General features: G+C 44.3%; 1 protein-coding gene across 4 annotated transcripts in view; it reads right to left on the bottom strand.

The window, feature by feature from the left end:
• The window catches only part of EFR3A (EFR3 homolog A), a 174,594-nt gene that overhangs the window by 31,195 nt on the left and 118,930 nt on the right, over window positions 1-24,469 (bottom strand). For all 4 annotated transcript variants that reach the window (XM_030553839.1, XM_030553840.1, XM_030553841.1 and 1 more), the window contains 6 exons: window positions 20,166-20,244; window positions 18,654-18,789; window positions 13,636-13,800; window positions 11,798-11,912; window positions 10,791-10,842; window positions 42-214 (listed from right to left, as the gene is read on the bottom strand). In XM_030553839.1, coding sequence (XP_030409699.1) covers window positions 42-214; window positions 10,791-10,842; window positions 11,798-11,912; window positions 13,636-13,800; window positions 18,654-18,789; window positions 20,166-20,244 — 720 coding nt within the window. The remainder of the gene's footprint in view (window positions 1-41; window positions 215-10,790; window positions 10,843-11,797; window positions 11,913-13,635; window positions 13,801-18,653; window positions 18,790-20,165; window positions 20,245-24,469) is intronic.

Genomic DNA, 24,469 nt, shown 5'->3' with positions numbered 1-24,469 from the left:
AACAATTATTATAACTGAAGCCATTAAAACCAGAACACTACCTTATTCCTCTAAGTTTTGCTCTGTTGTCATGCCGATCAATAAGGTTATGCAAAATTTCCAAGACCAGTTGTCTTAGTTCAGAGTCTTCCATGAGTGAAGGAGACAATAAAGGATCAAGAAATGGGGCAGGAAGAGCAGCAGCAATAGTCTTTGCATTATATCCTGAAGTCACCTGTTCATTATTCAAGAAAAAAAATGGTTACTCACCTTTGTAACTGTTGTTCTTCGAGATGTGCTGCTCATATCCATTCCAATTAGGTGTGCGCGCGCCGCTTGCACATTCGTAGGAAGATTTTTACCCTAGCAACACTCGGCGGGTTGGCTGGGTCGCCCCCTGGAGCGGCGCCGTTATGGTGCTAGATATATACCCCTGCCGACCCAACAGTCCCTCAGTTCCTTCTTGCCGGTTACTCCGACAGAGGGGAAGGAGGGCAGGTTTGGAATGGATATGAGCAACACATCTCGAAGAACAGTTACAAAGGTGAGTAACAGTCTTTTCTTCTTCGAGTGCTTGCTCATATCGATTCCAATTAGGTGATTCCCAAGCCTTACCTAGGTGGTGGGGTCGGAGTGAGATGTTGCAGAATGCAGAACTGCTGAGCCAAATGCTGCATCATCTCTGGACTGTTGAACCAATGCGTAAAGTGAGGCAAAGGTGTGAATCGATAACCAGGTAGCTGCCCGACATATTTCCTGGATGGGAACATGGGCCAGGGAGGCGGCAGATGAAGCTTGAGCCCGAGTAGAATGGGCAGTGAGGTAGCTAGCCGGAACGTGAGCCAAATCATAGCATGTACGGATGCAGGACATTACCCAAGATGAAATTCGTTGGGATGAGACCGGTAGGCCTTTCATCCGGTCTGCCACAGCTACAAAGAGCTGAGGTGACTTTTGGAAGGGTTTTGTTCTCTCAATATAAAAGGCGAGAGCCCTGTGAACGTCTAGGGTGTGCAGCTGTTGTTCCTGACGCGATGGGTGCGGCTTCTGGAAAAAGACTGGAAGGAAGGTGTCTTGATTGACATGAAAGACGGACACCACCTTAGAGAGGAAGTAGGGATGTGGTTGCAGCTCTACCTTGTCCTTATGGAACACCGTATATGGGGGGTCCGCTGTCAGGGCCCGAAGCTCAGATACTCATCTTGCTGAAGTAACAGCGACGAGGAAGGCTGTCTTCCAGGAAAGGTACAGCAGCAAGCAGGTGGCTAGTGGTTTGAAAGGAGCACCCATAAGCTTGACTAGCACCAGGTTGAGGTCCCAGGTAGGGGTCGGGCGCCTAACTTGTGGGTACAAATGTTCCAATCCCTTGAGGAATCTTTAAACTATGGGGTGAGAAAAGACTGATCGGCCATTTTCCCCTGGGTGGAAGGCGGAGATAGCTGCCAGATGTACCTTTATGGAAGAGACTGCTAGGCCTTGTTCTTTCAGGGACCATAGGTAGTCCAGGACAATAGGAACTGACACCTGTGTGGGGACTGAGTTACGTTGAGCACACCAGCAGGAGAAATGCTTCCACTTGGCCAGATATGTCATCCAAGTGGAAGGCTTCCTACTGCCCAAGAGCACCTGTTGGACTGAGGCAAAGCAACGCAACTCAGACTGGCTCAACCACACAGCGACCATGCTGTGAGGTGAAGAGACTGCAAGTCCGGATGGTGAAGTCTGCCGAAGTCCTGTGTTATGAGATCCGGCCACAGTGGCAGGGGGATCGGGTCTGCCACTGAGAGGTCGAACAACATGGTGTACCAGTGCTGCCTCGGCCACGCTAGAGCAATCAGGATCAGGTGGGCGCTGTCCCTGCGAAGCTTGAGTAGGACACTGTGGACCAGCAGGAACGGTGGAAAAGCGTAGAGTAGATGCTTCTTCCATAGGATGAGGAAAGCGTCTGATAGGGAGCCCGGAGAGAGTCCCTGGAAGGAGCAGAACACCTAGCATTTCCTGTTCTCTCGGGAGGCAAAGAGGTCTATGTGGGGAAACCCCCACTTCCGCAAAACAGAATGGATGACATCCGGATGAATCGATCACTCGTGAGACAGGAAGGATCTGCTGAGGTGATCCGTCAGAGTGTTCTGGACTCCTGGGAGAAAGAATGCTACCAAATCGATCGAGTGGGCTATGCAAAAGTCCCAGAGGTGGAAGGCTTCTTGACAAAGGAGGGAGGAGTGTGCTCCGCCCTGCTTGTTTATGTAAAACATGGCCGTTGTGTTGTCCATGAACACCGATACACACCGGCCTTGGAGATGTTCTCGAAACACCTGGCATGCTAGACGCACCGCCCTCAGCTCCCGCACATTGATGTGTAAGACTAACTCTTGAGTTGACCAGAGGCCTTGAGTGCGTAGGCCCTCGAGGTGAGCACCCCAACTCAGAGATGATGCGTCCGTGGTTAGGGCCATCGAGGGTTGTGGCGGGTGGAACGGCATCCCTGCACAGACTAGAGTGGGGTTCAGACACCAGATTAGGGAGCCCAGAACCTTCTGGGGAACAGTGAGCACCGAGTCCAGGCTGTCCCTGCATGGCCAGTACACTGAAGCAAGCCAGGTTTGAAAGGGATGGAGATGTAGCCTGGCTTGTTTGGTCACGAAGGTGCAGGAGGCCATGTGACTTACTACACTGAGGCAGTTGCGCACAGACATTGTCAGGAAGGTTTGAAGTCCTCTAATAATTGCAGCCATTGCTTGAAAACGCGACTGTGGGAGGCAGGCTCTGGCCAGAACCGCTCGGATGAAGTCTATTCTCTGCGAGGGTGTCAGAGTAGACTTCTCTGTGGTGATCAGCAGGCCTAGGCTCCTGAAGAGGTCTTGGACGATGCTCAGTTGATGTGACACTTGTAACTGGGAGGTCCCTTGAATGAGCCAATCGTCGAGATACGGGTAGATGTGTATCCGACGACGCTGGAGGGAGGCGGTGACTACAGCTATGCATTTCGTGAATACTTGCGGGGCTGCAGAAAGGCCGAACGGAAGTACTCTGAACTGAAAGTGTTCATAGTTGACCACAAAACGGAGGTACCGTCTGTGCGGTGGTTAAATTGCGATGTGGAAATATGCATCCTTCATATCGAGGGCGGCAAACCAGTCTCCCGGATCCAGAGACAGGATAATGGTCTCCAGGATTACCATGAGGAACTTCAACTTTATCATGAATTTGTTGAGTTCTCGCAGGTCTAGGATCGGTCGTAGACCTCCCTTTGCCTTGGGGATTAGGAAGTAGAGGGAATGAAAACCCTTGTCCCTCATGTCTTTTGGCACCTCCTCTATGGCTAGGAGCGACTAGACCTCTTGTAAGAGGAATTGCTCGTGAGAGGGGTCCCTGAAGAGGGACGGGGAGGGAGGATGGGAAGGTGGGGTTGAAACAAACTGGAGGTGGTATCCCAATTCCACCAGGCGCAGGACCCAACGATCGGAAGTGAGCTAGGACCAGGCAGGGAGGAAATGGGAGAGGCGGTTGACAAATGGAGGAAAAGGATCCGGGAAAGTAACTGGTGGGCCATCCTTGGGCGTCCCATCAAAAAGTTCAGCTTGGGCCCTGCTGGTGGTTTGGGGGGGGCCTGATTTTGACCCCCTTGAGAGTCAGACTGCCTCCGATGATTCCTTCTACCGCGTCTTCTGCTAAAGTCCTGACGCAGCCTAGGCGGGGCATAAGGGCGCTGTGGCTGGGGCCGGAAGGTCCTGCGTTGGGTCACTGGCGTGTGCATTCCCAGCAAGTGCATTATGACGTGATTGTCCTTCAGACTTTGCAATCTGGAGTCAGTCTTGTCTGAGAAAAGGCCCTGGCCTTCGAAGGGCAAGTCCTGAATAGTTTGTTGTAATTCAGGAGGAAGGCCTGAGACCTGGAGCCAGGAGATATGGCTCATCGTCACTCCTGACGCCAGAGTTCTGGCTGCAGAGTCTGCTGCGTCCAGAAAAGCTTGGAGGGAGGTTCTTGCCACCTTCTTACCCTCTTCTAACAGGGCCGCAAACAGGGAACTCCTGGGGAATAAGCTCCGTGAACTTCCCCTAGGATGTCTACATATTATAGCTGTATCTACTTAGGAGGGCTTGCTGGTTTGCCACTCTAAGGCCACGTCCAGACTAGGAATTAAAATCGATTTTAGATACGCAACTTCAGCTACGAGAATAACGTAGCTGAAGTCGAATTTCTAAAATCGAGGTACTCACCAGTCTGGACGGCGCTCCATCGATGTCCGCGGCTCTCCGTGTCGATTCCGGAACTCCGTTCGGATTGATGGAGTTCCGGAATCGATGTAAGCGCGCTCGGGGATCGATACACCGCGTCCAGACTAGACGCGATATATCGATCCCCGAGCAATCGATTTTAACCCGCCGATGCCGCGGGTTAGTCTGGACGAGGGCTTAGTTGAAGGCCCCCAGCCGAGTATATTTTGTGGCCTAGGAGGTCCATGTGCCTAGCCTCCTTCGACTTAGGAGCAGCGGCTTGCTGGCCATGACGCTCCCTTTTGTTCACCGATTGCACTACTAGAGAGCAAGGAGGTGGGTGAGTGTAGAGATATTCATATCCCTTTGAGGGGACCATGTATTTTCTCTCTACTTCCCTGGCTGTGGGGGGAATTGAGGCTGGGGATTGCCAAATGCCTGTATGGTGCAGATAAATGGGAGAGCCACTCTAGTAGGTGCGTCAGCTGAAAGGATGTCCACTACAAGGTCCTCTATTTCAGGGACCGCCTCCACCTGTAAGTTCATATTTTGAGCCACTCGTCTCAAGAGGTCCTGATGGGCCCTTAGATCATTTGGCAGAGGGCCTGAGGAGGATGTTCCTGCCACCACCTCATCTGGTGAGGACGAAGAGGAGAGGCCAGGGTCCTGTGGGGGCTCCTGTTCTTGAGGAGCATCATTTGCGTCAGGTGGGACCTGGGTATCTGCAGGTGGTATCGGAGCCTCATCCGTGCCCACGGAGGGCAGCTTACTGTTGCCTCTGGCACACGGTGTTTTGACGGGGTCGATCGTGGAACCACTGACGGAGCACCTTGTGCTTGGTGGTATGCCCACGGTGTCCAGAAGGACCAGTGATGGGGTCCTTACTCGTGGCTTTGGCTCTCGGGAAATATATGGCTGGGGACATCCGAGTCGCGCTCCTGTGGATAGGAAGCGCTATCAGCCTGTGATGACACCGATGTGTGTCTCGACAGCCCCGGTGGTGCTGACAGACCCTGACAGGAAGCCCTGGTTCTGGTTGTTCTTTCTTGGGGTGGTACTGGAGAATGGTACCAGGAGCTGTAACGGTACCATGGACCTGCGACCGTAGCGGTGCCGGGAGGTCGACTGGGATCTCGAGTCCCTTCGCCTGGAACAGCTGTGAGATGTGCGGTGCCGGGAATGGTGCCAGGAGTTGGATCGGTACCATGAGTATCTGGCAGGAGAACGGGAGGCTGAGTGGTGCCGCGAGTGCGACCAGTACCATGATGGAGAGCAGTGCTGGGACTGCGAGCGGCGTCGGGACCGGGATCAGTGGCGTGACCAAGATCTTGAACGATGCCTCTCAGTGGCTCCCACGGAGGGCAGCCTCAGCAAGGCAGGCTTGCCAATAGATTGGATGACCTGCACCGGCGGCGCCAGGGGTTGAGGCAGTGCGGTCTCCGTCATCGCGATCAACTTCCGTGCCGTGGAGAATGTCTCTAGTGTGGATGGAAGAGCGAGCTCAACTACGGGGTGAGCTGGGGAGCTTTCGGGCACCGGACTCAACGGCCCTTGCGGGACCGGAATCGAGGGTGCCACACTCTGCAGTGCCGCATTTGGTGGTGCTGCGGCAGATGACGGTGCTGGGCGATCCGTTGTCAACAGGCGCTCCTTCTGTGGTGCGGGTGGCGAAGCCGCTGGAGCGGTGTTGCTTCCTGGGCCACAGGGACTGGGAGCGGTGCCGAGCAGACGTCGGTGCCGGTGACGGTCGGTGCTGTGGCCCCTTCGCAGTACCGGAGCGGTCCGGAGTCGAAGGAGCGCTCCTCACAGATGCAGGCTGTTGAGCGCTCGGTACCGACGTTGTAGGGCTAGCTCCATGAAGAGCTGTTTCAGTCGAAAGTCCCGCTCTTTCTTCATCCGCGGTTTAAATGACTTACAGATGCGGCACTTTTCAGGAAGGTGGGATTCCCCTAGGCACTTGAGGCAGGAGTCGTGGGGATTCCCTATTGGCATAGGCTTTTAGCATGCCGAGCACGGTTTGAATCCCGGTGACCTGGCATAAGCCCGGTACTGAGGTGGAGGAAAGGAGCTAATCCCCAATCCCCTCTTCAACAATATACACTAACTATATATATACACAACTAACACTAACTACAACTGTAAAAACTTGAACTATAAACACAATTAACAGTAAAGAACAATGAGTAAGCTAGGGAAGTGGAGATCAGCAAAGCTGCGCTCCACAGTTCCAACGACCGTCACAGGCGGTAAGAAGGAACTGGGGGGCCGTTCGGTAGGCAAGGGTATATATCCGGCACCATAACGGCGCCACTCCAGGGTGCGACCCAGCCGACCTGCCAAGTATTGCTAGGGTAAAAATCTTCCGAGGAACGTGCACGCAGCGTGCGCACACCTAATTGGAATCGATATGAGCAAGCACGCGAAGAAGAACATAAGTAATACCATTGTAAACCATTATTATGTTAGTAGATAAGAATTATTCTCAACTTTCATTCCATTTCTGAGCAGGTTTTGTTCAAGTGTTTGGGGGGATAGGTTCATTTGTAAATGCTCATGACCTCAAAGCCCTTATAGTACAATTATATCCATGTGGGCAGATCCCTCAGCCTGTGTGAAAGCAATTCCAGAATCAGCATCTACATGTTATATTTCAAGCTCCTGGACACAATATGAGATTGGATAATAAAATGTGAAAAAACTATGTTACAGACACACAAGGTTTTTAACCATTCAGTCTAAAGAAAGAGGTTAGGAGCCCTGCCTCATTCAATTTGTCCCTTAATAGCTGAACCATGCATGCAACAAGCTCTCCCTTGTATACTTATCTAAGGTCGCTCAACCACATGAGCAGATGTAATACAGCCTTTCTTTGCTTAGAAAATTGGTAAAAAACCACATTCATATTGCTAGTGTTGTGTACAGAACATTCTACTTTCAAACCCTAAAACTTGACCAATTTTACTGGAAAATATTAAACATAACTCCTCTCAATAACAGTAATTTTATGGTTGAATAATTTCCTAGCCACACTTTCTGCACCACATTTGTTTTTGAAAAAAGGTTGTGATTTTTTTTTGTTTTAAAACAAGTGATGAAACTTTTCCCCGCATTCTGTGTAGTCAAACAGCTGATTTTTTTTTTTAAAAAAAAAAAGGTATTTTGGGCAGACTCTAGACCCTGAAAATTTCAGCCCAGAAATACATTAACAAATTAAAACAAGATAGTTTTAATGCAAATAAGTAAAGCAGACAAAAATATATAAAAAACAAACCAAACAAAAACATCTTAATTGAACATCCCTTTCTAAAAGATTAAGACTTGCAAAGTTTCATTTTAATAGTTTGACAGCCCTGCAGACTGATGTCCTAATTATCTTCAGAACAGGTACACATGTGCATTTTCCTGCCAATGTGACTCAGTCTAAAAGGTGGAGAGCCCAATTCTCAACTTAGATTGTAAATCAGTACAAAGCTTTCTCAAACTGCAGTCATTCTACTGAGACAGCCACCAAAGGAGTTAATTATACACTGTATGTACTCATGTGCTCTGACAGTGCTGTAAGGAGTTAGGATCCAGAGTGGGCAGTAAAGTTTTCCCACAGTGCAACACATTTATATGGCAAGAATATCGACACTGAGGTGGGTGAGGGGGGCACTAGGCACTCTGGGACAGGGTTACTTTGACTCAGGACTGTGCATTGCAGTGTGGATGCCAGAGCCCAAGGTTCGAGCACAGGTGAGAAAATCCTCAACCAAGTGTAGACGCTCAAGCCCAGAGGTTCCCTGACATGGGTCAGCTGACTTGAGTCCTGCTAACCCTAAGCTTCCATTGCTGTGTAGTAGTGCTTAAATGGTAGGGGAGCGCCTTTGAAAATCCATCCTCACAGCATCCAAACTCCAACGCTTCACAGCTCCAACATGCAACCAGACTGTGCATGCACCAATCATGCGAAGTGACTGACTGGGAGTTGCAGGTAGGAGACTCAGGTTTTGGGCAAGGAGCCTGGGAGCTGGGGGAGGAGGTGTAGATTGGAACTGGCTGGACAAGGAGATTCAGAACAAGAGTTTGTGGAGTGGGAAGGGAACAGGGTGGGGGATGGCTCTGACAATGACCCCAAAAGTGGTGCGTAGAATAGAGTATGGCTGGCAAAGAGATTTTGACATGGAGACAGAAAGGGTGACTGGAACAAGGGGCTGGGGAGCAAGAGGGAGACTGATATTTGACAAGGAACATGTGGAGGGAGAAACTGGACAAAGCGAGTGGGAGCAAGGAAGGGCAAGACTGAGATTTAGACAGAGAAATAAATGGGCAAGGAGACTGGTGCTGGGATGAGGAGTCTCATGACTAGCAGTAAGGAGGAAACAAGACTGGAATAGTTTGGAGGGGATGGGTTAGAAGGGGTCAAACTTGGTGAGGAATGGGTAGAAGAGTCTGCACCCACTGCACTGCATTCTCCTCCAGAGTCTCACCACCTCCCGCACACAACCCCAATTTCGTGAGCATTCATGGCCCACCATATACTTTCTATATTCAGATGTGGCCCTTGGGCCAAAAAGTTTGCCTACCCCTGATCTAAACATTCCAACCCAGCTGATGAACCAGAAGGGTGTCAATATGATGCCACATCTGGAATTTTTTCCCCCATTTGTTTTTTAAAAGACTTAGGAAATTACAAAAAAAACTATGTTAAAAGAACATTAAGGTTGCAGAGCCAATATCAGAGTTGAGATTAGAGTTCTGGGAGTTCCTGATTTCCAGTCATCTATTCAGACTATGTCTACTCTTTCTAATCTTAAGTTTTCAAATGCTTATGCCAACAGGAGAAATTATCTGCTGATATAACTCTACTAATGTCAATGCAGTTACATAAGCAGAGAATTAAGCTCTCTGTATGCACTGTGTAGAAAAGCTGCAAAAACAGTTGCACAGGAAATTGTAGAACCCTGTGCTATAGCCTCATTAGGGCTAGGGACGTAGAGAGTCTCAAGTTCTCAATCCTGCCTGAGGCACGAGACCTTAAGTAATGTGTTAGAGTCCTTTAAACCACTTAGAAAAGAGATGCTATAGTGAGTCAATAATATATGGGCATTATAGAAAACAAGTGAGGTTTCATGGAAAACCCTCATGCATTTAGGATATTCCTTTTCCATTCTTTTGCAGTTACCTGAGCATTTACTTCTTGCCATTTGGTTTTATTAGTCTTTGAAGTTTGTTATAAAAATCAAAAGATCAAAGTTCCACTATAATAACTGGAATAGAATTGTGTTTTATAACTGATTAATGTGTGAGGTTTGAGACATAATGAGAATATTTGTTTGCTCACTAGATTCAATCTCAATGACCAATTTTGAATTAAATTTAAACTGAATCTCCTTTCTCATTTGTTCAATTAAATAAATCCCATAGACTATATAAAGAATATAAAATGGGAGAATTAACTGTAAGTTTATCTGGGGTTATAGAAATGTAGGCTTTTTAGCGTATGCATACTATTATTAAGGCTAAGATTTTTGTCACGGATATTTTTAGTCAAAAAGTCTTGGATAATAGAGAAAAATTAATGGAAGCCCATGACCTGTTCCTGACTTTGACTAAAAATAGCCATGGGAAACTGCTGGATGCCCACAATGCCCTCCCTGTCTGGGCAGCTGTGGGGTATCCCCAGTCACCGCTGGCGACCCAGAGCTGCGGGTACTGCCGGCTCAGAGCTGCAGGTTACCCCCAGCTGCTGCTGGAGGCCAGGGTTCTCCGCAGCTCCCAGCTGCCATAGGCAGTGGGAGGACCCTGCAGTTCCCAGCTACCGCAGCCAAAGTCACGAGGTCTCTGGAAGTCATGGATTCTGTGACAAAATTGGAGCCTTATCTATTATATAGCAACAATGATCAAAACCACAATTTAAGTCACTCTACAAACATTTTGCCCCTTCTACCAATAATGAGTTATTAAAACCAACTGAAACTCATAAGCTGTTTCCTAGAGCACAGGGTCATTTGGTAAATTTCATATTTAAGTGTAATTTGAATGGCTGAAGAAACTTTACAGTTTAAAAGACTATATTTGTGAAAAATCAGTATTTCTAATTATGCCTTTTAAGATGAAGAAGGCTTGGGAGGTGAGGCACTAACTGAGTGATGGTGCCTGAAGTGCTATGTCATTTTAAACCATAATGCCTCCTGAGCCATTGGGTGTTTAATAAGTGCCCACTGCTACACTTTCTATATACACTTCCAAGATGTTCTACCAATTTCAGCTCTCCTAGTGGTGGAGAGGGAAAAATGGTCCACTTTGAGGTTGAGGTTGCCACTGCTGGCAGAACTAGCCACTTCAACTCCCTGGTATTCTTTAGGCCTACAGTTCCAATTATGACTGACATCCTCTGACCTATTCTGTGGGAATAAAGGATTAACTTCTGAGCTACTTGTAAAGCACTTGTACTTGAGCAGCTGTGATTTTACTCTATATATCTACATATCTTGTTAGTGTGAACACGCACATCGCATTTCATAATTTGGCTAGAATCAAAATTCTGTGCCTTTACAGAATAAGTTATCTATAGCATTTTTTAGAAAAATTTATTTAACAAATAAGGCTTACCATAAGTAAAGATCTCAGCAACATGATCTGAATCCGCCTAGTTCCCAAATCCCTAGAATCGGGGGAGATACTCAAAAAAGTTAGCTTGAATCAATTTCTCTGGATAACTTCAAAATATTATTCAACCACAAATACCATTTTTAATCATTTCTCGTGTGCCAAGAGAAAAACAACAAACTAGGAGAGCAAGGGACAAGACTAACCAAAGAAGGGTGAACACCTACAAAAGAGGCAAAAATAAATGGGTAAAACACTATTTCAAAGGGATAGTTACAGGAAGGCATACAACAATTAGTCACAAAGAACAAAGTAACACAGGATGATGCTGTAAATAGAGAGGGGCCTAAATTTCAGAAGTGTGCCAATATCGAATGCTTCCTTATACGTGCCGAACTTGGTATCTATTGAGCCTAAATGTCAGAAGTGCTGAGCATTCATAGCTTCCAATGAATTCAAATGGAATTGTGGCTGCTCAGCACTTCTGAAAAATCAGGCCTTAAGTGTCCATGTTAATCACCCAATTTTAAAATGAAAAAGAAGCCATCTGAAGTTAAACGAGTTTAGCATAATTCTTCCATCATGACTCCTTCTTAATCTTAAAGTCAATTAGTATAGAACGAAGTAGAAAACTTTCTGAATTATTCAGCTGTCTAAAAATTTGTAGCCAGAAGACAATTCCATGACTAAAAGAATACTTCCTAAAAATGTAAGGAATTAGTTGAACATTAAGTGCGTGATTTTTAGAAACACCTATATGAGTTTGAAGAGAAGAAATTTTGTAGTGCATATGTAGGGCTTTCCAATCTACTGTAATTAAAGTTGCATTTTGGATGCTGGGTTCATACTGCTGTCATTGTGTGTGGCTTGTTTCTCTCTCACATTTAATAGAAACCTAGCAGCTGTGAGTTATTTTAAACTCCAATTTTAAAAAGTTCTACTTTAGCAGGGCTTCAGAACAAATAAGAGTTTATATTCAGAAGCTCAAAAAACAAAAACAAAGTACAAACCCAAGGTGGCTTGTATCCAGCGAATGTGAGGATGTCCCCAAAACAGGCACTTTCCCCATAACGAACATCATAATCTCTGACCGCTGGTAATCTGGGAGATTGCTCCCAAAAAACCCTAAATAAAAATGGAGAGAAAGATGACATTTCAGGCTACTCTCTTTATACTACAGAGGTTAATAAATGTAAGGAATAAAATATCTACTTTATCTGGGTCTCCTGTACCTTTTGCAATTTTCTAGTTTGTATTACGGCTGTAACAGATAGCAGAGTCATCATCTGTGCAACTCTGCTCATTAATATACACCAGCTGGTCAAGACTGCCTCATTCTCCCTCTTCTCCCCCAACACACACACACTTTCTAGTCTCATCTTTCATGAGTAATTATACTATTTAAACCAAGGCATTTGACATTAATTGCAAGCTAACAGAATATTCAGGAGCTGGAAATTTCCCAAGCTAGAACAAAATTTAATTCAATTCCTTACCTTTGCACTTTCCTATGCTATTATTAAACATGAATGGGGTGCTCAAAAAAGAGCTCTTACAAGAATATGACTATGCTCTTGCTTCACCTATAAACTACAATAAAGTAATGTTAAATCTGGATTTTTAAGCTAGAAAGATTTCTAAAACCATGACAGTTTTTCTTACGAAAATTGAGTCTTACAATGAAGTTGAGAAATTGTTACTGCAGTCATAAGGGTTATGGTATAGAGAAATTTAAGAAACAGATTAATTTTCCAAATTTGCTGAACAAAAATTTGAGGAAATCAGACCTAAATAATTGGGGGAAATTTAAAGTAATAATTTTCACTAAATATATAGCAACACAAATAGCACTAAAGTAACAGGAAGGTCTGAAAAGACAGAAGTTATGCTAATGAAATTATTTACAGAATGGATGCTAAAACAGGATTTTATGTCTCTTGGGGCTGGTCTACACTGGGGGGGGGCTCAATCTAAGATACGCAACCTCAGCTACGTGAATAGCGTAGCTGAAGTTGAAGTATCTTAGCTCAAATTACCTACCATCCTCACGGCATGGGATTGACGTCTGCAGCTCCCCATGTCGACTTCGCTACCGCCGTTCACGTTGGTGGAGTTCCGGAGTCGACAGGAGCACGTTCGGGGATCGATACATCGCGTCTAGAAGAGACGCAATATATCGATCTCCGAGAAATTGATTGCTACCCGCCGATACGGCCGGTAGTGAAGACGTACCCTTGGAAACACTGCAGTAACCCTATAAATACAAGTGGCCAGTAGGTGTCATTGTTGCAGCTATGTTTGATTTTTGAACAAGTTTCCAAGCAGTAACTCTTAAAATATATCTCACTATTGTATACTGTGATGCCCAGGTGATTTTCATATCATACAGATATCATATACATATGAATGATACACTGCATACATTAATATATGGAAATTTAAGACAGAAGCTTTATATGTCAAGGGTAAGAGGCTTTATATATTTTAGATAAGAGGCATAAATCCATAGGGTTTATTTATATTTTTCCAAAGCACAATATTCATCCGCAATATGACTCGACCGAAGTGACAGAGTTCCATTTTTATTGTGTCAGCGATTGAAAACCTATTTGGCCAGTTAACAAGTAAAAAGACAGCTTCTTCTAACTCTCAACCCCACAAATCCAGCCTGTGTTAAAAGCTGGCGCAGTCAAACACCTTACTCTTATCTTGGTGGGAGTGAGGGGAAACAGAGAAGAGGTGAATGGCAAGACCTTTACTTAGAGGAGTGCTCTGTGTTTAGAGTTCATACCCATGTCAGTTTTTAAGTGAGTCCATGCTCAACGGAAAAAAAACAACCTTCACTCACCAATTGTTTGAATAATGGCATTCTGGACAATCCTCTCGTCACTTTCTTTGGAGCTTGTGCTGAAACTGGCACTGCCAGTTGAACTACGCCTCTCACCTAATTCAAAATCAACACTGAGACGCAAGTGCTTCAGTAGGGTATTAAACACTTCCAAGACTGTTGGGCCTGAAAAATAATAGATAATAATGGCTGTAGTTTAAAAATGAAAAATGCCTAACAAAACTAGACACATCTTCAACAATCTCTCTTCAAGAGAGCTGTAGATTATGCTGAAAAGCACAGGTGAACTTGATTTGTTTGAAGGTTTGTTTGGAGGTATCTGAGCCTCTAGCTATTATCTTTGGGAAATCATGGGAGACGGGGGAGATTCCAGAAGACTGGAAGGGGGCAAATATAGTGCCCATCTATAAAAAGGGAAATAAAAACAACCCAGGAAACTACAGACCAGTTAGTTTAACTTCTGTGCCAGGGAAGATAATGGAGCAGGTAATCAAAGAAATCATCTGCAAACACTTGGAAGGTGGTAAGGTGATAGGGAATAGCCAGCATGGATTTGTAAAGAACAAATCATGTCAAACTAATCTGATAGCGTTCTTTGATAGGATAACGAGCCTTGTGGATAAGGGAGAAGCAGTGGATGTGATATACCTAGACTTTAGTAAGGCATTTGATACAGTTTCGCATGATATTCTTATAGATAAGCTAGGAAAGTACAATTTAGATGGGGCTACTATAAGGTGGGTGCGTAACTGGCTGGATAACCGTACTCAGAGAGTAGTTGTTAATGGCTCCCAATCCTGCTGGAAAGGTATAACAAGTGGGGTTCCGCAGGGGTCTGTTTTGGGACCGGTTCTGTTCAATATCTTCATCAACGATTTAGATGTTGGCATAGAAAGTACACTTATTAAGTTTGCGGACGATACCAAACTGGGAGGGATTGCAACTGCTCTGGAGGACAGGGTCAAAATTCAAAATGATCTGGACAAATTGGAGAAATGGTCTGAGGTAAACAGGATGAAGTTCAATAAAGATAAATGCAAAGTGCTCCACTTAGGAAGGAACAATCAGTTTCACACATACAGAATGGGAAGAGACTGTCTAGGAAGGAGTATGGCAGAAAGAGATCTAGGGGTCATAGTGGACCACAAGCTTAATATGAGTGAACAGTGTGATACTGTTGCAAAAAAAGCAAACATGATTCTGGGATGCATTAACAGGTGTGTTGTAAACAAGACACGAGAAGTCATTCTTCCGCTTTACTCTGCGCTGGTTAGGCCTCAACTGGAGTATTGTGTCCAGTTCTGGGCACCGCATTTCAAGAAAGATGTGGAGAAATTGGAGAGGGTCCAGAGAAGAGCAACAAGAATGATTAAAGGTCTTGAGAACATGACCTATGAAGGAAGACTGAAGGAATTGGGTTTGTTTAGTTTGGAAAAGAGAAGACTGAGAGGGGACCTGATAGCAGTTGTCAGGTATCTAAAAGGGTGTCATCAGGAGGAGGGAGAAAACTTGTTCACTTTAGCCTCCAATGATAGAACAAGAAGCAATGGGCTTAAACTGCAGCAAGGGAGATTTAGGTTGGACATTAGGAAAAAGTTCCTAACTGTCAGGGTAGTTAAACACTGGAATAGATTGCCTAGGGAAGTTGTGGAATCTCCATCGCTGGAGATATTTAAGAGTAGGTTAGATAAATGTCTATCAGGGATGGTCTAGACAGTATTTGGTCCTGCCATGAGGGCAGGGGACTGGACTCGATGACCTCTCGAGGTCCCTTCCAGTCCTAGAGTCTATGAGTCTATGAGAAGGAGAAAGTAAGCAGTCGGAAACTCAAAGTCTTCAACACAAAACCATAAGGAGCATTATGGCTATTTTAAAGATGGCAACACTCTTTATAAGCAGGTATAAGAGCGAAAATCTGTCCCTGAGTCTCTTTTGAAAATGGGATTTAGGGTAAATTTTTCACGCACACATCTAAGTCCCTGATCTTTCCAGTCTAAGAGCTTGATAACAGTAACATTTAAATGCATATTCTCATTGAAGTCTGAAGATTTGTCTACATTAGGAAAATTAACTGCTGCTAACAGGCGTCATCAATGGATGCAACTGAACATACATACACTTGCAGTTACATTAAGAACAAACTGAGTTAAACGGTTTCAGAAACCTCAGTTAAATCCTGCTTCATTTCTAGACTTAGGGTTCCAACCCAGTTTTGACCACTGTTTCTGAGGTGGTGTCGAATGGTTTGTCCTTGTCTACACTTGCTTTTAAACCTTTTCAGCTCAACACTCTGTTGTCAGCAATGGGTTTTTTTCGCATTGCAGACAAGATTAATAAGTCTATTTGTGCAAGTAGGACTACCTTACATCTGGAAAAATCAGGCCCTTGCTTAAATCAGAAATGAAAAACAAATTGCGGGCAACAGAGAAAACAAAGCAGAAAGAAAAGGAGCTCTTAAGTTAGAGTCGTTCCCACAAAGTAAATGATTTGATTGGCTTCAGTTTCTTGTTGGTTCCTCAGATTTTATAAAAACACTAGTAATTATAGCTATACATAATAAAATTGTGTATTTCAAGGGTTATCATTAGAAGGGAAAGAGTTAAATGGTATACAAGATCATAAAGGCTGTGTATGAATAGCACTGAGGAAGGCATGAAATGAGAGAGGGAGACTGATGTCTTCCAAATAATTGAGAAGTTCCATTATACACAAGCCTCACGATTAAGTTAAATAAAAGTCCCCATTTAAGAAATTAAGAGTGTATTTAACTCCCAATTTTTCAAATTAAAAACAATTTTAAATGATCAGTTGTATGATGTGCCCATTTATGAAATTCTAAATATATTTTCAATGGCAAATTTATCTGGAAACCATAAATATAACTGTGTGTGTTTTCAGATTCTGAAGAGCACAGTGCATTTTGGAACACTACTTTCCATGCATTAAGAGCATAACAGAATTAAGCCACCAACCCAAAGTATATTGCTAGGTCAGTAGTAGCCTGTAGGAAAGCTGAAGAGTAGGCTTTTTCAGATACCTTTAATTAAGGCTAACAGAATGTCAATTACCAATGAGACGTGACAAAATGAAAAGCAACACTGAATCACATAACCGTAATGCATTCACTAGTGGTTGGGGCCTAATATTGATTTTATAATTATGAAGGATTATCACAATGGAGAGAGGTATATAGTGATCTCCCCCACGGATCTGTAGTGGAACTTGTGCTGTTCAACATATTCATAAATGATCTGGAAAATGGAGTGTGCAGAGAGGTGGCAAAATTACAGATAGTTAAGTTCAAATCTGACTGTTAACAGCTACAAAGGGATCAAAAAAAACCAACAACCCCAGGTGACTGGGCAACCAAATGGCAGATGAAATTCAGTGTTGATAAGTGCAAAGTAATGCACAACAGAAAAAGTAATCCCAACTATACATACAAAATGATGGGGTTTAAATTAGTTGTTACCACTCAAGAAAAATCTTGAAGTCATTGTGAATAGTTCCCCAAAAACATGTGCTCAATGTGCAGCGGCAGTCAAAAAAACAAACAATGCTAGAAACCACTAGAAAAGAGATAGATACTCAGACAGAAGATATCAGGATGCCATTAAATAAATCCATGATATGCTCGCACCCTGACTTGTGTGTGCAGATCTGATTGCCTCATCTCAAAAAAGATACATGAGAATTAAATAAGGTAGAAGAAGGCAACAAAATAGTTAGGGGTATAGAACAGCTTCCATACGATGAGAGATTAAAATGTTCATCTTAGAAAAGAAAAGACTAAGGGGAGGATATGATAGAGGTCTATAAAATCAAGAATTATTGGAAAAAAGTAAATAAAGAAGTGTTATTTACCCCTTCACATAACGTAAGAACCATGAGTCATCCCCTCCAATTAATAGGCAGTAGGTTTAAAATCAAACCTAAGGAAGTACCCTTCACACAACACACTGAACTTTGGGAACCCATTTCTGTGGGATGCTGTGAAGGTCAAAAAGTATAACTGGGTTAAAAAAAAACTGGATAAATTCAAGGATAATGGATATATCAATGGCTATTAGCCAAGATGGTTAGGGAGGCAACACAATGCTCCAAGTGTACTTAAGTCTCGAACTGCCAGAAGCTGGGACTGAACAAGGGGATGGATTACTTGATGATTGCCCTGTTCTGCTCTTCCCTCTGAAGCATCTGGCATGGGTCACTGTTGGAAGACAGAATACTAAGCTAGATGGACCCTTGGCCATATTGGGTCAGACCAGTCTCATGTTCTAAGGATCAATATTGATACATATTTTTAGTGCCATAAGAGGCACCTCCCCAATTGGGTGTGCTGCTGTGTCTCAATTTCTCCTCCTATTTAGAGCTAGACAAAAATCAGAAACATAATATTGAATTTCATCACAAAGTCTCTCCGCTAGGGTTTCATTTATTAAACATAAAATTCAGCACTGTTCCTGGGCTCCTCAAGTCCCTTTTGGTTCTTCCCCAGAGTTTCACAATTACCTTTGTATCAGGGCTTCACCGAATTTCCTTACCAAGGACTCCCAATTGTCCTGCTCCCAGGGTCCTGCCCCAGCTCCTTCTGTGGAAGGAGCTCTGCCAGTCCCACTCTGGGCCCTTCGGCCACTGCTCTTCACTTAGAAGTTTTCCTTCTGCCGGTCATTATGAAGACTCTTAGACCTTGGTTTCTCTCTGACTAAGCAACAGCCCTTGTCTCTCTCACATAATTAGTCAAGTCTACATCCCCTAGAATTCCTGCTTGTAAAGGGCTGAGGCCCTCTAACCATCATGGTAGGCAATTATAGCACCAGTGCTCTGGAACAAGTGCTGAACAAAATTTAGGGCAAGTTCCACTTACACCAAAGAGAGAATGGAAAATCTGATTTAACTATGGATTTGAATGAAAAGCTAAAAATGGTAAAAAAGTGCCAACAGTTTAAGTTTTTATTCATTCTGAAATTCATTGAAATAGTTCATTGGTTTCATACCATTCATTTACCATGACTCACCTATGGATCCTTTAGCAGCAATGGCAACTGCTTCCAAAAGTACCTGAATAATGCCTGCTCGGACTCGTGGCGAATCCCTTTTGCGAGCATCAAGGTGTCCAAGAGTCTCCTGTATTACATGATGGGAGTATTGTGCCTATAAAAGAAAAAAATGGTTTGTTACTTTCCTTTCTAATTAAACATATCTCCACACACAAATATTCAGCCCTGAACTCAGACTAATAATCTTGAGTGGTGTTCCTCTTCTCTTTAGCACTGCTTTTGGGCACAATTATATATTTCTAAATTCCAGTCAATAAAGAGCTTAACTAAAGGTGGATAAAGGATGCCAGGACCATTGTCCATTAGTACCCCTCATCTCTCAAAATTTCTCAGAATGAGAGCAGCCTTATTTAAGTGTTACATTGATGGAATGGCAAATATTAGTTGTATCACTTGTATCAATAGTTTGAGTTAATAAAGTGACAATTCTTTGCCTTTTGGATGTGTGTGCTGGTTATGACTTGAAAGTCAGTTTTATTCTTCCTCCTTCCTCACACCTAAAAGTCTGAGAACATATGGGATTAGATACTCAACAACTGTGATTCTTGGTCACAGTTACAGGGTTAAACTGTTTGACAACTACTGGAGGATGAGATCAAATTTTCCTATAAGGCACATAAATGGCAGAGACATTATACACTCTTTGCCTTCATCTACCACCAAATAGACATCGACCATTATGAGTAAGGCTGCGAGTCTCCACAGAGGTCACTGATTCCATGACTTTCCGTGATTTTTGCAGCAGCTGGTGCTGGCTCAGTGGCTACACGGTTCTGGCAGCACCTGGGCCAGAAGCAGCAGTTTGGGTGTGTGGGAGGGGGCTCAGGGCTAGGGGATTGGGAAGGCACGGGGGGCACTTACCTCAAGGTGGGGGGCTCCCCAGCTTCCACTGGTATGGCCCTGCAGCTCCTAGGCAGTGGACGGGGTGGGGATGGGAGTGACACGCCGCATGCTACCTGTGGGTAGCACCCCCACAGCTCCCCTTGGCTGTGATTTCCGGACAATAGGAGCTGTGGCAGCCGGCGCTTGTGGCAAGAGCAGAGCGCCGAGTCCCCTAGCCCCTCTGCCACCTAATTGCTGCAGGGACACGGAGCTGGGTAGGGAGCCCCTGCCAGTCCCACTAACACTTCCCCCTCAGCATCAGCAGGGGTCCCAGGCCATGCTGCCTGCCCCTCCCCCCCCCACCAGTGGGGTCCTGGGCCACCTCTCTCAATGCCCCTGGATTGCCCCACCCAGAGCACCCGCGGCCCTTCGCCCAAGATTTATTCATTGGCATTTTTAGTAAAAGTCATGGACAGGTCACAGGCAGTAAACAAAAATTCACAGCCTGTGATCTGTCTATGACTTTTACTAAAAATACATGTGACTAAAACGTAGCCTTAATTATGAGTGAGCGAGCACATAATTCATTTAGTCAGCTTTGTTCTTATGGTACGTACAGGCCTAATCACTGGACTAGGTCAAACCTACCTGTATAGAGTACATGATGATTTTGAAGCAGGAGACAGCAAATTCATTGGGGTCCCAGAGTTTGTGATGGTCTAAATGTCTAACAAAAAACCAAAAGACATCAGTTTTTCCCAGTGTTTGTTTTTTATACTGGTTCTTCACAAAATTATGGATTCTATTCTAGCAATTGGTTTTCAGTCATTTTAAACTGAAAGTCCTGTCTGCAACGATGAGACTGTTTTTGTGGTCCCATTTATCATTGCTGTATATCAAAAGATTTTCAGCTAGTTAGCTCTTAAATGACAGTCTTGTAATTACAGAAGGGGACTGGAAGTCAGGAGATCCATGCTCTATTTGTCAAAACCTCTGGCCAGAATGTTGATATTTGGTGCCTAAAGTTGGTCACCTTAGTTTCTATTTAGGAACCGAAATAAGTGGCTTTATTATCAGAGGTACTGAGTATCCACAGGCCCCTCTGAAAGCAACACCCCTGTAAGGTAAGAAGTATTATCCCATTCTTGTAATTGAGGAAGCTGAGGCATAAAGGCCAATATTTTGAAAATTCATAGTTCGAGTATATGATCGTATGGGTTCTCCACCATAGGATGTGCACGTGCCCACACACTCTCAATCAGAGACTGCACAGTAGTGACTGCAAGCCTGTGCCTGCACAGAGTAGTATCTTGTGCTTTGAGCAAGAGCATTTAAGGAACCAACAACTCGTTGTTCAGTTTCAGAACCACTGATTTTAAAGAATCATATGCATAAAATGGCACTGACACATTCACAGTTGTGAGTGACCAGGGTGAGCTGTTGCAGAAGTTGGAAATACTGATCCTCTTGTGTAAGCCAAAGTACCAACTGTAGGTATATGGTTAAGAATATTTCTATTATAGTAGCACCCATACAGAGGTCCCAATAAAGTTTGAGAAGCCACTATGTTAGATGCTGTATAAGCATTAAGAGTCAGTCTCTGTCCTTCAGAATTTACAATTTAAGATTATATTCCCTAAGCAGGGAAAACCTTCTCCCTCCTTCATCCGCCTCTGCACTAGAGAGAGATCTGAGGCCTTGAGCTCACATGGTCAGACGCCGGCTTGAGCTTCTAGAATTGCCTTCAATGTATGAAGCTTGGGATTTGGCTTTCTACTTCCTCTTTAGGTCAGGAAGAGGAGGGTCGTCTGGCCATGGACTTGTCCAGGTCCCCAGAATCAGACTTGTTGGTCTAAATCCAACATTCCAAGATGAACAGATGGAGCTCATACTCTACCTCTTTTGTGCTCTGGATATGAAACTGGTGCACAGAGCATCTAGCAGATGACTGACACATCTAGATAATGCCTACTAGTTAGTTATTAACACTTTTGCCTTCCAAAAAGCACAGTACTTGAAGCCTAATATATTTTATTTAAATCAGCCACTACGGAATACAAGGGGCAAAAGCCCTGAACATCATGCCAGATTACAGATCCTGACAAAAGGCCAGAGGACCCAAAGGAAAAAAACTAATGTTCTGGTAAAAAAACAAAACAAAACGGTACTTACCCATAAAGTAACAGTTTTTGAGGTGTGCTGTGCACATATACATTCTACTAAAGTGCACCCAACATTTTCTCATTGGAGACTTTTGCCAGCAGCGCCACTAGGCAGTGCATGCATCCCTGCTCTCCTTGTGTGCAGAGACAAGGACATAAAAGGGGTGTGTGCACTACATCCCTGTATATGTAACGCCCAATGTAGTAGGGAAAAGGAAGAGGGTCATGGAATATATATGTGCCCAACACATCTCAAAGAACAACAGCTACTGTACAGATAAGTAACCTTTCTTCCCACCTTCGAGTGACTGTGTACATATACATTCCATCGCCAGTGACTCATCAGTAGTTCTCCTGCAGGTGGTGGACTTCAGATCACTTGAACAGAGACTGTAGCACTGACTTGCCAAAGTTGGCATCATTTCTACAGGCTTGAGTGATGTCAATGTCTGGAAAAGGTATGAACTGATGACTATGTGGATGCTTTACAGATATTCTCTACAGGGATGTTCCTCAGAAATGCTTATTAAGCAGACTGAGCTCTAGTAGACTGAGCTGTTATCCTTCAGGACTTCAGTAAGACTGTAGTACTGCTTAATGCAGTCAGAAATCCAACAAGAAATTTGCTGAGCTATTACAGGTTGGCCTCTAACTTTCTCAGCTTAGGCTACAAAGAACCTCAGAGAGCGCTGAAGGACACAGTGTAATCTAGATAGAATGCTAGAGCTCTGCAAACACCTAAGGTATGGAATGTGTCTTCTGCTTTTGAAGAGTGAGATCTTGGGTGGGGGGTGGGAACAAAACACCAGAAGATGAATCATTTGATTCAGGTGGAAAGCCTAAATTATCTCTGGCATAAACTGAGGGTGTGGCCTAAAAGAAACTTTGTCTTTACGAAACACTTTGAAAGGAGGATCAACTAAGAGAGCTTGACGTTCTGAAATTCTCCTTGTAGAGATGACTGCCACCAGGAATGTCTTCTTCACAGACAACAAAGACAGTGAGGAGAACCCATTAGTCTGGAGAGGACTAAGTTAAGATCATATAAAGGTACTCAATCAGACACAGGTGGGTAGATGTTGATTAAACCTTTCAAAAATCTGGAAACCTGAGGGTGAGAGAAGACAGAAAACCTGTCCATTGGCAGATGCAAAGCAGATATTGACACCAAGTGGACTCTCACAGAACTAACTGATAGGTCAGAAGATTCCAAATGTAGCAAAGTATAATACATGTGAGATCTCTGTGTGATGGGGTGGTATGGGTTGAGATTGCATCTAAACAGAAAACATCCATTTAGTTACTGTACAGTCTCTTGAACTCCTTATCAGGAGAAGATCTAGATGAGACTGCTGAGAGTGCTCATTGGTGTCAAATGAGTCAAACTGCGGGGGGGGAAGAAATAATCAAAGTCCTATTTAGGGACTTGGTAACCTCTATCGACCCACTTGGCCGTACGTGACATAGAGGACAGTGAATGTTCACTGGCTCTAGCAAGACTTCATTAATGGGAAGGGCAACCCTTCCTGGGGTAGGGGCCTATAGAATATTGAGGAGGCTGTGTGGGTTTTCTTGTACGAGCTCAGCCTGACACCTTGAGAAGAAGTTACTCTTCTCATCAAGTCCTGAAAGACTTTAAAATTTTCTGGAGAAGGAGATGGGGTGACCGCTTCATGTCAGGAACAGGGTAAAATATTGGGGCAGGGAATAAGGAGAGAACACATGTTGGCTTTCTTCCATTAATTCCCCTTCCTCAGCAGGATCTAGTACAGCTGATGGAGGAAGAGTCTCTCCAGAGATTTCCTGCACTTGACTCTCCTCTTGGACTGTAACTCTGATGGAGGACTAGACTCCCTCGGAGCAGGCCAAGACTAGTAGGATCATGGAGGATATTCTATTCTCTGAGTAGACCACGGGTAGGCAACCTATGGCACGTGTGCCGCCTTCGGCACACGAGTTGATTTTCAGTGGCACTCACACTGCCCAGGTCCTGGCCACTGGTGTGAGGGGTTCTGCATTTTAATTTAATTTTAAATGAAGCTTCTTAAACATTTTCAAGACCTTATTTAATTTGCATACAACAAAAGTTTAGTTATATATTACAGACTTATAAAAAGAGACCTTCTAAAACATTAAAATGTATTACTGGCACACAAAACCTTAAATTAGAGTAAATAAATAAAGACTCAGCACACCACTGCTGAAAGGTTGCGGACCCCTGGAGTAGACCATAGGGGAGGATACCATACAGGAACCTCTTTTTAAGAGTATCAGTTCTGTTCCTTCTGCTTCATGCCCCCTGCACAAGATCTAAGAGGGAAATAAAAGTATAGGCCTCATGAGGATACGTAGGACTCATCTCGAAAGAGAAGCATTCCCTGTTGTGGTCCATGGGGGCTTTGGTAACGACGAGACCTGCTGATCAGAAGAACCCTGAGCACAAGATGGGAGCAACAGTGGTGCCAGCAGTGCTGACAGACTAAGACTAACTGTGAGAATTATATACATTGAAGACTTAAAGCTGGCAAATTGAAACAAAAGCTACAGGAGCTCCAACTCTTGCTATGGGTGCTGACACGGAACTGAGAGAGGGGTGGTAGACATGACCCTTTTCTGTCTTCAGCTCGATGCACAAGAAGAGCATATGGCACCTAGTGGTAATACTGGCAAAAGTCTCCTACTGAAATGAAATGAGTGCCCTAAACCTAAAGTGGAATGTATATGTGCAAAACCAAGGAGCCCTTGTGGCACCTTAGAGACTAATCACCTGAAGGAGAGTAAGTATTACAG

Source organism: Gopherus evgoodei, chromosome 2 (assembly GCF_007399415.2).
Source record: "Gopherus evgoodei ecotype Sinaloan lineage chromosome 2, rGopEvg1_v1.p, whole genome shotgun sequence".
Classification (NCBI taxonomy): domain Eukaryota; kingdom Metazoa; phylum Chordata; order Testudines; family Testudinidae; genus Gopherus; species Gopherus evgoodei.
This window is presented reverse-complemented; position numbering and strand designations above follow the sequence as displayed.